Source organism: Cibotium barometz, chromosome 39, assembly GCF_041138505.1.
Source record: "Cibotium barometz isolate CiBa-2024 chromosome 39, ASM4113850v1, whole genome shotgun sequence".
In the NCBI taxonomy this organism is placed as follows: domain Eukaryota; kingdom Viridiplantae; phylum Streptophyta; class Polypodiopsida; order Cyatheales; family Cibotiaceae; genus Cibotium; species Cibotium barometz.
In genome coordinates this window covers 12,566,621-12,582,588 of record NC_141084.1, presented here as the reverse complement: position 1 = coordinate 12,582,588, position 15,968 = coordinate 12,566,621, and the positions used below count along the sequence as shown (strand labels likewise).

At 49.1% G+C, this 15,968-nt stretch overlaps 1 protein-coding gene across 1 annotated transcript in view; it reads right to left on the bottom strand.

The window, feature by feature from the left end:
* GMI1 (gamma-irradiation and mitomycin c induced 1) overlaps positions 1-15,968 on the bottom strand; it is a 233,434-nt gene that overhangs the window by 138,330 nt on the left and 79,136 nt on the right. The window contains exons 17-18 of the mRNA XM_086778321.1: positions 15,546-15,618; positions 15,141-15,317 (exon numbers count right to left, since the gene is read on the bottom strand). Of these exons, the coding sequence (XP_086634447.1) occupies positions 15,141-15,317; positions 15,546-15,618 (250 nt within the window). The remainder of the gene's footprint in view (positions 1-15,140; positions 15,318-15,545; positions 15,619-15,968) is intronic.

The window sequence follows — 15,968 nt, the reverse complement described above, 5'->3', positions numbered from 1 at the left end:
CATGAAGTTATCGGTAGCACAGTCATCAAACATGAATAAGGCGGGCTGATCCTTGATTTGACCCCAAGCCTTGCATACCATCCGCTCTTTTACATCATGTTTTGTGTTTCCCTCCACATCGGGAACTGCATGTACATTAGCCTTGGTCTGCTTGTCCTCGTGCTTTGGTTTGCGGTCAGGGCATTGTCGAAACATGTGCTATTTGCTGCCACAGGAAAAACATTTTCCCTCCTTGGCATATTGCTCTCTTTGCTCCGGGGTCAAGCCAAATTTCTTCTTCTTTGGACCCTGATCTTTAGATGAGGTATTTTCAGTTTTACCTCCCTTGTGGGTCTCCCAGAAGTTCTTTTTAGGTCGTTGTCCACCTTTTTGCAGATTTGGGACAACCTTGTCTTTCCCCCTTGAACCGCCTTGATCTTGCTTAATTTTGAGCACCAATTGCTCCGTAGCAAGAGCAGAGACTGTAAGCTGTTGCAAAGCATGTTTCGGGTGCAATTCAATGCCCGAACCATAAGCTGGTTGCAATCCGGAGCGAAACTTCCTCTTTCTTTCATCCTCAATGGTTTGCATAAAAGGAGTTACCTCCAGCAACAATTTTTTTTTTTTCAAGAAAAGGTCCTTTCATTAGTTATATAAGAAACGCCCGTAGGGCTACAAAAGACCCTCTCTTGCTCATAAGAAAACAGAGTAGAGATCCAAGCAAGGCAGCTAGGGAGACTCTCCCTAGGTGCAGAAAAGTACAAATATCAGTACAAAGAACTGAGGGGCTATATCATACAATAGGAGGGGAGAAAAGCCAAACAGGTGGCCTGTAGTGCCAATGGCGGGGACCCGCATGTAGGGTATAGAAGGGGCCGCTGCGCCAAGTGGTGTAAAAGGCCTGGCGCCGGAAGATCGCCTCATCCGAGTTGCCCCGGATGCGGTCATACTGTCCTCGCAGGGTGTGTATCAACTCCTGCCAAATCCCCCGAACAGTCTCTGCTGGTGGCTCCAGTCTCCCCTCAAAGGCCCTGAAACACCGGGCTCTCCAGGTGAACCAGATGGTGAGGCTGCTGAGGAGCTCCCATCGTAGATCCCTTTCCTGTGTCCAGTCGGCGGACGAGAAATCCAGTGAAGGAAGAAGGCGAGGCTGGCCCCTAATGAAACTGATGGCCTGGCTGTGTTGCTCCGTCTCATAGCCCATAGCAGGCCCTGACGAAGTCGACCAAGCAGCGGCATCCCACGTATACATGCCCTCTGGAGAGAGGAGACCAGAATGCGCAGCATCCGCAGCCAAATCTATTGCGCCTGAGGACAGTCCCATAGGTAATATCTCTGTGTCTCCAACAGGTGGCCGCATCGGACGCAGGCCGCCGAAAGACCACTATAGACAAGCCAGGTGCCAACTGCAGAGCCCCTGTGGGGCGATCAGTCCCACTGGAAAGTCGAGATCCTGCGTGCCTGTCGACTAGCCCAGAGCCTGGTCCAAAAATCCTCCAGGAACTCCTGTGAGAGTCCCTGTAGTCGCCAATGCTCCGATGCAACTGGAGAGACCATCCTCCTCACCGTCAAAATATGTCTCCCCAACCGAACAGTGTACTGGAAAAAGGTGATCTCTGTGGCCTCGGGGGATGCACAGGGATCATGCCACTCGTACTCGCCAGGGTCCCATTGGAACCGGACCAAGGGGCGTGCTACATATGCCCATATGCGCCAATCAGAGTCCACATCTGCAGGGTCTGGATCAATATGCCACTTCCGGGAAGCGGCGGCCACTACCCGTATCCTCTGAAGGATGCACTCTGCAACCAAAGGCAACTCCGCCTCCACTCTCTGAAGTCTGCCCTCATCCTGGATCTCATAGTAGAGGCATCTACCATCCTCGGTGCAAGCTCTGACAGCAATCAGGATCTCCAACTGTGTAAAGGCTCCCATCCACCATGGGACCACTGACTCGAGAGGCATGAACCACTACTCTGTGAGTGCCTCCTGAATGTCAACCCTCGTAATCAGCCCCCCTCTGAAGTGACTCAACCTCTCCACCTGGATCTCCTCTGGGAGACTGCAGAAGGCCTGCCAGTCTCCAAAACTACATGCTGGGCCTGCCGCCAATGGTCCCCAGGCTAGACGAGGCGGAGAACCCAACATATGACCCTGCTCTGTGTGACCGCTGGGCTCCAGATGAGCGCCTGTCTGGCCCGCTCCTCATCACAAGAAGGTGGTCTCTGAGAGAGTCTCGGTCTCAGCAACTCCCAAGCTCGCAGGATGCTCAAGGCAAATCTGTCCTCCCATCCTCTACTGAGGCATGTCCTCATCTCTATGAAGATCCATTGTATCTCTCGTGCCCAAGTGCCCCTTGCAGAGAGAGCCCTAGCTTGCAGCCCCACTGAAAAAGAAGCTCTTTCCAAGGCTCAGCGCCTAGAAGCAGCCCCCGAACAATAAGCTTCCCCAATAAGGCTCTACTCTGATCAACTAGATCTATAATGCCCAAGCCCCCCTGGGCCAGCGGAAATGTAATAACTGCCCAAGCAACCTTGGCCCGGGCTGGCTGACCATACCGCCCAGACCAAAGAAAGTTCCTGATCAGTCTCTGTACCTGGCTGATGCAAGAGCTCGAGAAGATCCAGCAAGACGTGATGTACCACATGGTCGCTAAAAGCACCTGATTTGGCACCACCACCCTCCCAGCAAAGGATAGTCGAGCTGTACTCCAATACAAAAGCTTCTTCCGAATGCTCAGAAGAAGCGGGGAAATCTGCTGCTCAGGTGACAAATCTAGTCCAATCTGGCATTCCCAAATACCGCACTGCTGTGCCAGGAGGAATCCATCTAAAACCCGGGTCTGGGCTCCATGCCGGAGTGGGAGCGCTACTGATCCAAAAGGCCACTGTCTTGCGCCAATTGATCAATGCTCCCGAAGCTTCACTAAAAGCCTGAAGCGACTGCTCCGCCCGCTGAAGATTGGCCTCCTGGCCATGCAAAAATAATCCCGTGTCATCAGCAAACTCAGCATCGAGCAGGTCCTCCCCCCGCACTGGGAGCTGGAGTCCTCCCAAACCAACCTCCTCTGCCGTCAAATACATGCTCATAGCCTCAACAAAGAAGAGAAAAAGAAAAGAGGCAAGAGGACACCCCTGACGGACTGATCTGGTCAACTCAAAACTCGGCCCCCGTCCTCTTGCCATCAGCACCTGGCTACGAGCTGTGGAATATAGAGCCGCCACTCCTCGAATTCAAACTGGCTCAAAGCCAAGGCGAAGCATAGTGCCCTCTAAGAAACCCCAATCAACTCTATCGTATGCCTTCTCAAAATCGAGAAGCATCACGACCAGGTCCTCACCGAGAAATCTAGCTCGAGCCGTCGCCTCCCAGAAGGTGAAAATGTTGTCAAGGATACTGCGCTCCTTGACGAATCCTATCTGGGTATCATGAATAAACTCCCCCAGGAAGGGCTGGATCCTCAAACTCAAGGCCTTTGCTAAGACCTTGTAGACAGTATTGAGGATCGTAATAGGTCTCCAATGCCAAATATCATCTGATACTCCCTCCCCCTTGGGGATAAGAAAGATCAAGCCCTTTGAAAAGCTCTGTGGCATCACCCCAGTGTCCAAAACATACTGAAAGCCCCTGCGGAGGCCTGGCCCCAAAAGGTCCCCATTGATATGAAAAATGGGAAAGAGACAAAGATAAAACTGAAACTGAAATGAGAGCATAGACATACCTTGAGATGAGTGTAGACAAGACACAAGATTGATGCTTTCATTGATGTGACACCCACAATATATAGCTGAGAAGTACAAGATAGAGTAGAGTGACTTATGGGACAATTATAGAGGTGCCACGTGGCATACACTGAGATGACCAAGACTAAAAGTACTCCTAGTGAACACTTATTTCCAACACCCTCCTTAAGTGGACACTAGGAGAAAGACAAAAAGACAAGACTAGAAGATAGACATAAAGACCTATAGACTGAGAGACAAGACAGAAGACATGACAGACAAAGATCCTGAGACACCCCTCCTCAAGTGATATCCTCATATGGGTCCACAAGAATAGGGACAAGATGGATCTAAAACAAGACACAGTCAGATTGATAGACAGATAGACAGACAACAGATAGACAAACAGACAAGACTAGATAGACAGAAGACTAACTGTAGACAAACAGATGGACCTTGAAGACATCCCCTCCTCAAGGGCAATCTCTGCCTCTCGAGTAGGGACAAGAGAGAGGTCCTAAAGCAGAATGACTAAGACATAGAACCCCTTGACCTACATCATCGGTGGTCAAAAAGGTAGACAAGAAAGATGAAGTAATCAGAAAGCCCACTCCTCATCATGGGAATGACAGCAAGCTCTGCTGATGTAGATGCTCCAGCAACATGGGCTGAGGTAGATGCAGGGGCTGATGTAGAGGTTTTAGAATAGCAGTCCTTCTCCCGATGATTATCGGGGCCACAAATGGTGCATGGATGGGCCTTGAAGCAGTCCTTCTCCATATGATTAGTTTTTCCACAATGGGTGCAAGGCTTTCTTACCTTAGAACTTCCTTTCTTTGCTAAAAATGCAGTGTCAATTTTTTGTTGTTGAGTTCTTTCCTCTTCTTGGAGAGCATTGATGATACCTTCAAGAGTAGGATTATTGTGATACTTGAAGGTAGTGACAAGAGTAGCATAGGTGTCAGGTAAGCTTTTGAGAAGCACAACAATAGCAATATCTTCGGAGATGGGAGACTTCACTGATGCAAGATGAACCATAAGACTGCGAAAATAATTGACATGAGAGGCTATAGTAGCTCCCTCCTGCATATATAGATCAAAGAATGAGATCATAAGTGCAATCTTAGAGCTTTTAGAGCGGGGTCCAAAAAGGGTATCCAAAGTGATCCATGCTCGAGAAGCAGACTGTATGTCGGAGATGTGATGAATGTAATCATCTCCAAGACCGAGCAAGATGATAGCATAGGCTTTGTCTTTCTTGGCAGTGGGAGCATAAGTGATAACTTACTCAATGTCGGAATCTTCGGGGGCAGCATGGTGAACAACATCCCAAAGATTTTCTTTCATAAGATGGCACTTGATTTTGATTTGCCAAGTATGAAAGTTGGTCCCATTGAATTTGTCGATAGACATGAGAGAATGAGTAGAAGAGGCCATGTGGGAAGGTCTTACCTCTTGCTAAAATGCAAGGGCAGTGTCTATTCCCTTACAAGATTGCAGAAATGAATGAAAGAAGAAATCCAAACTGTTTTTAGAACCCGGCTCTCTCACCACTTGTCAAGGCCATAGCATGTGACAGCCCATCGAAGCATGAGGAACTAGCAGTTTGCAGATATGAGGATAAGAAAAGGACTGACCAGCAAACTGAAGGATACAATGCACAGTACCTTGTAGACTCTTCAAGAGGAGACGATGGCAGAACTGAATGCAGCAAATAGCTCGTTAACAGAAGGAAAGTCGATCTGCAGCTGCTTCTAGATGATGCGCACCCTTGAGTTGATGAAGAAGGCAGCCAAAGCAGCAACGGTACAGTGGGCTGTAGCAGTTCCAATATCACGGGCAGCAGCTCCAAGAGAGAGAACAGTAGAGCTGTATGAGCCTGAACAGGGCGGACAGCAAGTTCAGGCCGGCGGGTTGCTACAGCAGCAGGTCGACTACCAAGAGCAGGGGGTGGCAGCACCCAGCTAAGCGGTGGCCTGTTCTCAACCAGCAAGAGAGAGAAGAGGGGCAGTCGCTTACAGGAAACAGAGGCAAAGATGAGGGGAGCCAGGATAAACCTGCTCTGATACCATGATATGAAAAATGGGAAAGAGACAAAGATAAAACTGAAACTGAAATGAGAGCATAACTAGAAGGAAACACAAAACATAGACATACCTTGAGATGAGTGTAGACAAGACACAAGATTGATGCTTTCATTGATGTGACACCCACAATATATAGGTGAGAAGTACAAGATAGAGTAGAGTGACTTATGGGACAATTATAGAGGTGCCACGTGGCATACACTGAGATGACCAAGACTAAAAGTACTCCTAGTGAGCACTTATTTCCAACACCAATAGCGCATAAAAAAGGCAGGCGTCAATCTGTCCACCCCAGGGCAACTATGGCGCGGAAGGAACCTCAGGGCCTCAGTAAGCTCAACCTCTGAAAGAGGCTCACCAAGAACTGTGCGCATACGATCTGTGACCCTCCTCTGCACATGGGCCCACACAGTCTGTCTGCAAGCATCCCGAGCCTTAGTGGCTGGCTCCGCTGAAAGCAGGTCTCTATAGAACTCAGTGGCAATGGCTCTGATCTCCCCGGGCTCAGTGGCTACCGATCCGTCCTGCCTCCTGAGCTGGCGGACTCCTGCTCGAGCATGGGGGGGTCCAATAATCTCAAAAAACTCCCCAGTCACTATCACCAAGCTGCGTGCACTGAGAGGCCTGGCGACAATAGTAGAGCTCATGTCTCTTCTCCTCTGCCTCTCTAACCTCCTGGCGTGCCTGGCTCAGCTGGGACGCCACCCACTCACATGTTAGGCTGCTGCTCCTGAAGGCGCTGAAGCAAAGCAAGGCTACGTCTCAACTGACACTCCCGCTCGCGAGTCTCTCGTCCCAACCGTGTCAAGGCTGCAGCGTGCAAAAAAGAGCTGAGCTCAATGAGTCCCTGGGCACACTGGCCTGCTGCATCCTGGTTAGAGCTCTGGCTATCATGCCATATCCTCTCAATGTCCTCAGCGAGACTAGGATTTGTACGTACCCTCTCTTGGATCCTCAACTGCAAGCTGGTCTCCCGTGTCCTCTCCTCAAGTGTCAAAATAACTGGCGCATGGTCTGAAAAAGAGGTGCCAGCGAGAATGCCAACGGATGCTCCCCTAACATGTCGCCCACATAGAAGCAATGAATCCGTGGTAGATTAGTCCCTCCCTACCGGCGATCCGACCGAGAGTAACTAAGACTGTCCTGAGAGCGGGAGAAAGCCTCATGCTGCCATGCATCAGTGATCCTCACTGTCATGCAAAATCGCTCCCAAGCTGCAAGCTCCGTGCCGTGCACTGTAACATCACTGCCTCCACCCTATCGGCCGGGTCCTCAAGCATGTTGAAGTCTCCCCCGACACACCAATGTGCGGCCTCTGGCAATGCATCCGTAACCTGGGTCAAGAACTCTGCTCTGGCACTAGCATGGTTGGGCGCATAGACATTGAGCACGCCAAAGAGCTCATCATGCATCCTCACAATGACATACTGTGCTCTACCAGGGACAATGATCCCGCGATCCACAATGGCCTGCCGCCATACATCCACAATGACCATACATACTCCTCCCTGCCCACCCAAGGGGCCAAACCCTACAGACCAAAATATGTCCCATCTACCAGGCATCACCGAACCGTATCTCCGGATCCTGCTCTCACCCAAATGGAGCTCCTGCATCATCAGAATATCAATACTGCCCCCAACCAGGCATCTCTGAAGCTCCTGCCTCAGGCAACCACGATAACGTATATAGGGTGTGCCACCAAGGCCCCGTATATTCCATGAGATGATCCTCATGGATGACCTGCTGAGGTGAAGGCTGTCTCAGCCGTACGGCGAGCCTTCGCAAGCGGCTTGGATGGAGAATAGTCCCCATCCGAGCGGCTACGAATCTTCCCACCCGGTGTGCTGCAAGAATCTCGGATCAGGCACCAGTGGATGTGCCCCATGGCGACTGCCTCTCGCTCAGACAGAGCAACCTCGTGTATGCATACATATCCAGGGTCGCGTGCTAAGTCTGCCACTATGCGAACCACCAAATGTCGAATCCCGGAGGCATCCACGCTCCCGGTATCAAAGAAAAAATGGGCCAACTCCCATAGTCGGCCTATCACGTCTGTCACCTCCAGATCGCTCACATGGTGAGAGAGACTGATACATGTCAACATGGCCTCCTTGACTCTCTTGGACGAAGAGGAACTAAACATTGAGCTAGCACGACTCAAGGTGGGACTTACTATAGCTAAAGGCCATGCAACAAACATTGCACTAATAGATACGGTATCAAGTCACACCTTGATCTCGTATGAAACGTGGGTAGCATTAGATAGACCACGCCTTGAACCTACTGATGCGCAAGTATGCAAGCAGTGTGCACTTAATAACTACGAGAGCTAAGGGATTTTTAAGTGTTAACATTTCCATTAGAAATAATTCCTTGGTCAGGAAGGTGGTTGTCAAGCCTGCAGGTTCCATGGAAGAGGAAATGATTCTAGGACGATCCTGGATCTGCACCAGCAAATGCAATATCCAATGAGAAGAGAGGAACTCAACTGCCTGAGTCATCAAAATGCTAAGAGCAAGATCTATAGTCCACTCCCGGTCACTAGGGCCACAGAGAGGGAATGAGAAGGCCACCGCTGAATTAAGTGCCTCCTCCCCTCGGGCCGGAGATATCACTACATGAACTCTGATGGGTGCTGGCTCATGGGGGCCCTCCGCTCCAAAAAGCCGTGTGAAGGAGTAATCAAAAGCCTCCGAGCACTGTCTAGTGTCGAGGCGACTCAGCCGGCTGCGGATAGAGGATATCCGTGAAGCCCAAATCGGCATGGTAAGTCTCCTCTGCGGTGCTCGAGCAAGGTCGGGGTCTTTGGTGATCTTTTCAGTGATCCACCAATGAGCAGCAGACCCCTTTAAAAACATGCTAGCATGGCGTACTTTAGACTTCTCAGTGAAGTCCTCATCGCTAAAAGTAATGTCAAACTGTGCCACAAATGCTAACACTTTGGAAGCATCATGTTCCATGAAAAACATCAAACTTAATGGACCTGTCACCTGCTTTAAATTCCTTGAGCTTTCTGGCATGAGGCTCATGGTCCTCTCTTTTTCTTTTCCCTTTATTCAACGGGGCAGCCCTATCTGCATGGGCTCCATGGGCCATCATGGAAGTTTCATGAAGCACGGTGGCATGTGCTCCACGAACTTGAGAATCAGATGCATGTGACTTTCCTGCATAAGGCAATGTCTCTCCATGAGACAACTCAGAAGGCAAAGCTCTTCTAGTGGCAGACCTGTCACCCCTACCATGGGATACATGTCTTGAATGCATGTGACCTTCATGCCCTCCATGAGCACTAGCATACATATACCTGTCAGGCTTTGTGCCTTGTGGAGAAGATGCATGACGAGAGGTGACTGTCACCTCTTCCCTTTGCATAAAAGACCTCAACCTTTGAGATGCGGGTCTCCATGCTTCAAGCGAGGTGGATTTCTGAATTTCAGCTCTCTGTCTTCCCTCTCTTTGATGTCACCTTTGGGAGGAGGTAAGAAAGTGCCAAGTCCCTTGGATTCTTGCCTACTTCCTGTGCCATGGACTCAACAGTCACATCTACCATTGCATCGGCTTTCCTTGCTTTAATGGCACTTTGCACATGGGGATCTTCATGCAAAAATTTCAGCTCTTGCTCTTGTGCCTGCAAAAGCTTTCTCATATGCTCCATTTCAGCCCTCATTACATCAGGCTCTTCTTCTTCCATGACTGTCTTTCCTCGAGACAGTTGTCCCTTTGAATCACTATCATTTACCCTTTCAAGGGGCTTGTGCCTTCCTTGTAGAGCATTAGAACCACGCGAGGCACTTGATGGACCCCTTGAATTAGGCACTTCCAAAGGATTGCCTTGGCTGTCCAGTTTGTTAAGCGTGCTAGAAGCAGGGTAACCAATACACAGGTTCGTTTCCCCACTAAGAAGAGGAAAATAACTGTGCTCTGATACCAATGAAACCGATCTTGTTAAGTGGGAATAGACTCCGTTGGACACCCACACGCGTAATAGCACAACTTAAATATCACAATTTGAAATGGACAACTTAATAACAACTGAAAATTGAAATGAAATGAAATGTTGAAAGATAGACACCAGCACTAGGGCCGGAACGGGCCGACCCCCCCTCAATATATGATATATTATTGGGAGTATTTAACAAATACAATGCTCCATGGGTTCAATGAACTAGATGATGTTCATGTACAACTAAGATGAATACATTACCAAACAAGAGGCTCAAAGTAGATGTTCAAAGGAGAGCGACCACTTGAGTGGTCCAGTCCCTACGGTCCTGTGCCTTCACTGGAATCCGCCGAGAGCGCCCCACTGGTGTTCCAGGACCACGCACAAACAGGCGCTCCCGTACTAACGCCTAGCTCTCCCGATCTCGGCACCTTTGGACAGTGGTTCTCCAAAAGCTTGGACTACCCGGCACCGAACGGGTGTTAGCTGTAGAGAGAGAATCCTTTATGAGATTTACAACAAAGTTCTTTACTTAAATCTGAATTCACTTACTTGTAGCTCGCAAATGGAAGACAAATACCCGAGGTGTCTGTGTGCAGCTACAAGAGGTGGACACCAGGACACAGCAACCTGTCGAGGAGGATGAGTAGTAGCTGCCTGTGGGGAAGGTGTAGCCACTTGAAGAAGGGAGATGCCGCCTATGGAAGGGAGGCGCAACCGCCTGCAAAGGAGCACAGCCACCTGCTGTGCAAGACACAGCCGCTTGCCGTGGAGGAGGAGGAGGAGGCGTAGCAGCCTATAAGGGGAGGATGAGGTGGCGCAGCCTGCTGTGGGAGACGCTTCCGCCTGGAGAGTGCAGAAGAAAACCTAGCTGCAGCCGCCTGTGGGGTGGCGCAGCTGTCTCAGGGTTAGAGGGCAACCTGCTGGAGAGCAAGCGCAGCCACCTGCAAAAGGCACAGCCGCCTGCTGTGGAGAAGCCGCCTGGCTGCAGAGTACAGCCGCCTGCTGGGTGAACTAGCTGCCTGGCTGCAGCCGCCTATGGGGTGGCTCAGCCGCCTGGGGAATAGAGGGAGTAGCCGCCTTTGGAGAGGAGCAGCCTGATGAGGAAAACACGGCCTCCTACTGTGCAGCCGCCAGTGTAGGAGTGGAGGAGGTGCAACCTGAAGAGCAGCAACCGCCTGGTGATGCAGCCACAATGGTGATGCAACTGGCTGAGAAGAGCAAAAGCGCAGCAGCCTGATGTGCAGCCGCCTGAGAGCAATCGTGCAGGGGATGATTGCCGGCTGTATGCTTTTACGGGTGGGGTGGTCGCTCTCTTTTGTAGAGGTTGGAGAGGAGTTACACGACCACAGCTGGCCGGCTCCCCAAGCTTGCATGGGGGCAGCCAACTTCAAGGTGTGGTGTGGGTAGGTGGCCATGCACCCACCCCCACACACATAAAGGGTTAAGTGTGGGGGTTTCCCTCCCCACCTTGGCCCATATGTGAGTGCCCCTAATGGGTGCCCACTTTTAAATGAATGTGAACTTACAACCTTATAAAATTAAAGGTTAGAAATAAAGCTATTAAACAAACAAGTGCAATACACTTACCATCTGTTCACACGCAACAAAACTCGTCAGAAGACAGAGCAAACTTCACAACTCACTGGCAGGCGTCCCCGCTCAGTAAGTGGCACGTCAAACAGGCAAACAAAAAAATACAAGTCATGCGAGAACAGTTTCAAACATGCAAAACATGAGTGCATGTGCAAATAGTATCATGGACATATCTCCCGTTCATGGAACAAGTACAAAACATCTGTCGGGCACAAAAATGGCGTGACATAAAACATAAATTCTGGTCTTCCTATGGAGTGACATTCCTATAGGCAAGACACGGCACAAATACTGGCTCTTCCATGGCGTGACAATCCCATGAATAGAACACAGTCCAAGTCATACACGGGTGGCACAAGTCCAGCTCCCGTCGATACAACACCATCCTGCTAACACACGGGTGGCACCAGTCTGGCTCCCGTCCATGTTAAGCAAAAATACTGGCCCCTTCACATGAGACACCGGCCTGGCCTCAAGTGAACGAGACACAAATGTGGAGATGGACCAAATGGTCGGCCAATTGGTGACATGGTCAGATTACGTGATCTCGTGGAGCAGCACAATTGGGATCTGGTCTCTTTACGAGCCCAAGCTACCAAGTTGGATGTCCTCCGAGCATCTCTACGCCCTCTCCAATTTCTTCTCACCGGTCTTCCCACTTGTTCATCGGCTGGCAGTAGCACTTCTTCTGGCGCACCTAGCACTTCTTCTTGCAGTATTTAGATACACTATTTCATGATACATTTCGGTTGTATATACCATCTTTTTATGATGTTCTTTTTGTCTGCACTCTTTTCATCATTGCTCTCAGCATAATGTAGGCAGTGCTCTGCACTCTTTTCATTAGTGTAATCCGCATAATGTAATCAGTGCATACCTGCATCTTTGCATAATGTAATAATCACATCATGCATTCTTTCCATATGCAACTCTCAAGGCAGCTTACTTCTATCTTCCTCACCGAGGACAGTGAGCACTCTAGTGGTGGGTGACCTGTAGCCACCAAGGGTGCCCACATGAACTGTCCACCAAGGGTACCCACATGGACTGTCCATAGCAACAACGTGACTGTGTGGCAGTCACAGTGAGCCAACGGAGGCACCAAATATTGGGATCATCAAGTAGGGAAGCACCACCACAACCGACACAACGAGGTGCATTGAAGGCTCCAACAGCACTAACGGCGCCGACTGACACTCCACCACATCTCCAGAGATAGGAGATTCTACCAAAAGCTACACAGCCACCCACGGCATCCACCAAAGATAGAAGATTCCACCGACTCGACCTTAGGCATATATGACTCCTCCTTCCATCTTGGAGGATATCCTTATTCTGCAGCCCTACATCCTTCATACCACTTTGTACCTTTGTTCTATCATCAGCCTGAGTTGTATCGTCCTCTTCACTATGACCTCTGCTGAGTGTGCATGTGTTTTCATTCCTTCCGCGATCTCATCTCTCCTTGTGTTGGGTTCCACTGCATAGTGCCTTTTGTGTTGCGCCGTGAGCATCGAGCCACCATGTAGTGTGCCGGGTAGCCAGCCCTGCTACAACTCAACTTCCTGATACTCTATATCTTCCTCGACCAGCTCCTGCTAGACGCTTGGTTCAAACATTGAACGAGATCTATCTTGACATCAGGATGTACTCCGAGTACCTCACTAACTACTTCTTGCTGCTCTTCCAGGAATGATGCCACTTGCTCCTGGCCCATGATCAGGCCGTGTCAAACAATTCAGCAACATGATGCCACCTCCCTCACTGCCCTCCAACTGGAAATCACCCAGGCAAGATCTTCCAAGCATAACCTACAGGAGGTCACCACACTGCAAGAATAGCTCTCCCAAGCGCAGACCATTGATATCACCATTCGCCAACAGATTATGGATTGCAGACTGAGCTGACAGCATTGCACCACCGCCTCTCTTCCCTTGCGGCCATCATTGCTGATCTTCCCACCTTGTGGAACCAAGCGGCCCAATTCAATTCCGTCAGACACACAATTCAGTCTGCTCTTCGTGCCCTCCTCACCCTTCCACCCTCACCAAGCGCCACTCCAAGTGGCAATACCACTTACTGATTACTCTCTGCTGAGGACTCCAGTTCCTGCACACCCTCTCCATCGACAGGGCTCTGGGCAGCCGTCTCATCACTCCTGCATTATTTAGTCTTGTTTAATGGGACAAATTTAATCTTCATACATACAATCATTATATGCAGATTTCTTTTTCATATTCAATTCCTCTCTATTTACATTATGTACCAAATGATCGGCTGCAGTGGAAGAAAATGCATGTGAATTGCCTACCCTCTCCTCGGACCATCTCTTCTCGGTTGCATTCACCGGGATAGTGAATCGATAAGTGGTGGGCAACCTGTGGCCTGTCAAAGCCTGACGTCCACTTGACAAGTTCTGGTCGTCCAACTGACAAGTGCCAGCCGTCTAGCTTTCATGACAAGTGACAAGTGGCACTCCAAACTGGTGATTCATTGATAAAAGTACCCACCCACAGCTAACCTCTTCATCAGCTACATGCACTCCATGGAATTTACCAAGACCACACTTACCTTGGAAGACTCCCACTTGCACACTATCAGTAAGTGGGTGGCGCATTCCTAATATTGCGAATCAATGGGAGGTTGCACCGGCCCATCCGTAGTATTGGCAATCAAGTGGCAGGTTGCACCGGTGTGTCTCTAATATTGGTAGGCTGCTCACGGAATCCTGCTCCACGTTCAGTGGCAGGCACTTCATGGCACAAACACCTACCCAACATGCACCTACTTGCACGGTGATCGAACCACTTCTATAAATGAGCAACCTTGGGACTGCCAAGGGGATGAAATCAATGAATGAAGGCAATTGTTCTTGATCTCCACTGTCTTTGTGACTGTGCATGTCTCTGTCCTCTACCATCTTGCCACTTGCCTATTGTCACTATCTCTTGGGTGCACATTGAGAATAGTGTCTTCCCAATGTGTGTGAGTGCGTAGTGGAGCGGGGCAGTGTAGCCGCACGTCTGCCTAGCCAAGTAGCAACTCCTGGAGGCATACTGTCATAGAATGAACCCATAATTCAGTCTGTCACAAACCCTAGTGTGCTGGGCAGTAAGGTCTGCTACACCAACCTCCCCAAGTTCGAGGACTCCTATTTGTATGCCATGACTCTTTAAATCACCCAAGTGGTGGGTATCTCCTAAACTTGGGAGTACCATCATTCAGTGCAGCAAGCGAGGCCCTCAATTGCGAATGTCTAGTTGGTGCAGTCATTGGCTACCTGACCCGCTTATCTACAATTGTGGACGTCCCCACTTTAGTGACCACAAAGAGGTATCCCACACTTACACATCACTGGCATCAGGAATTCCATTTTCTTTAGACTCCACCAAAGAGGTATTCCGCAATGCACAATTTACCATGCCCAAAATCGGTGGCTGCAGACATGCAACACTACCATCTGAAGTCTACGGTTCATTTCTGTCTCAAGACAAGCTTAGAGCGACCGCGAGGTACAAGCTTAGATAGACATGAGTATTGTTGAAGTTAGTAATAGCATGGTGGTCTATCAATTTTCAATGTGTAAATTTATGCCATGTTTACGCTTTCCAGTGCCTACATTATTGGGGTCGTAAGCAATGATGAGACATCAATTTAATCCGTTGAGAGAAGGTGGAGGATGCAATTGACATATAAGGAGCAAGCAAAACTCACAAATCCTTAAAACTACTTCATTACTTTGTGAAAGATTGTAAAAGTCCCCTGTTGAGTACAGAGAAATGATGTTGAGGTAGGGGGACAGGCACTAACCATCTTGCGAGAAGCCTAGCTCCTTCAATTTCACCATTACGATTGCATCTGCTTCATCTTCACAATCCACTTCTTCGTCGAACAAGTCATGCATTTCTTTGATCCAGTCTTCGTACTCCTTCTCTAAATCTTGTACTTTCAGGTGCCTCTTACCTCGAAGCAGATCCAATTGGACAACTGGATGTGCAAAAGATTAAATTGACAAATCAAAACCCTAGACTTTCACAATACAGAAAAATCCATAGCTCCATTAGAAGTTTTCTATTGATCTCTACAATCAGCATGACATTATCTCTACTATATATCTTCTACTCTGCAAGACCAGAAATTTCTTAGTGCATTTACGGGATCAAAGGGACCCTGTCAATCAAGCAGAATACAAAATTTTAATTTTGACATCCTTACCTTCTGGCATTATTCCACGACTACCCAAATTTCTAAGCATGCTTGTGAAGGCATGTCCACTTGATAAATCCATCTAATTGTCAAAATAAAATATCATTAAACTGTGTTGCAAAATTCTTAAACAAGATTTATGATTTTAACCAAAAATACCATGTAGACATACCAAAAGCAGTCACATTCCATTCTTCTTCTTTTTTCCCGGGAAAAAAAATCCTTGTACTAGTTATCAAGAAAAATAGCTATAATGGCTTACGACAAAATCTGCTCCACATGGACAACCAGAGTCAAGAAACATAAAAGGGGGAGGATTCTCTTCTCCTCCGGCTGGCCGCTCTAGGAGGACAAGACTATCTCATACAACGGGGCGAGGGGAAAACCACCACACAGGTGGTCAATAGTGCCAAGTGGGCTCACCACCACTGC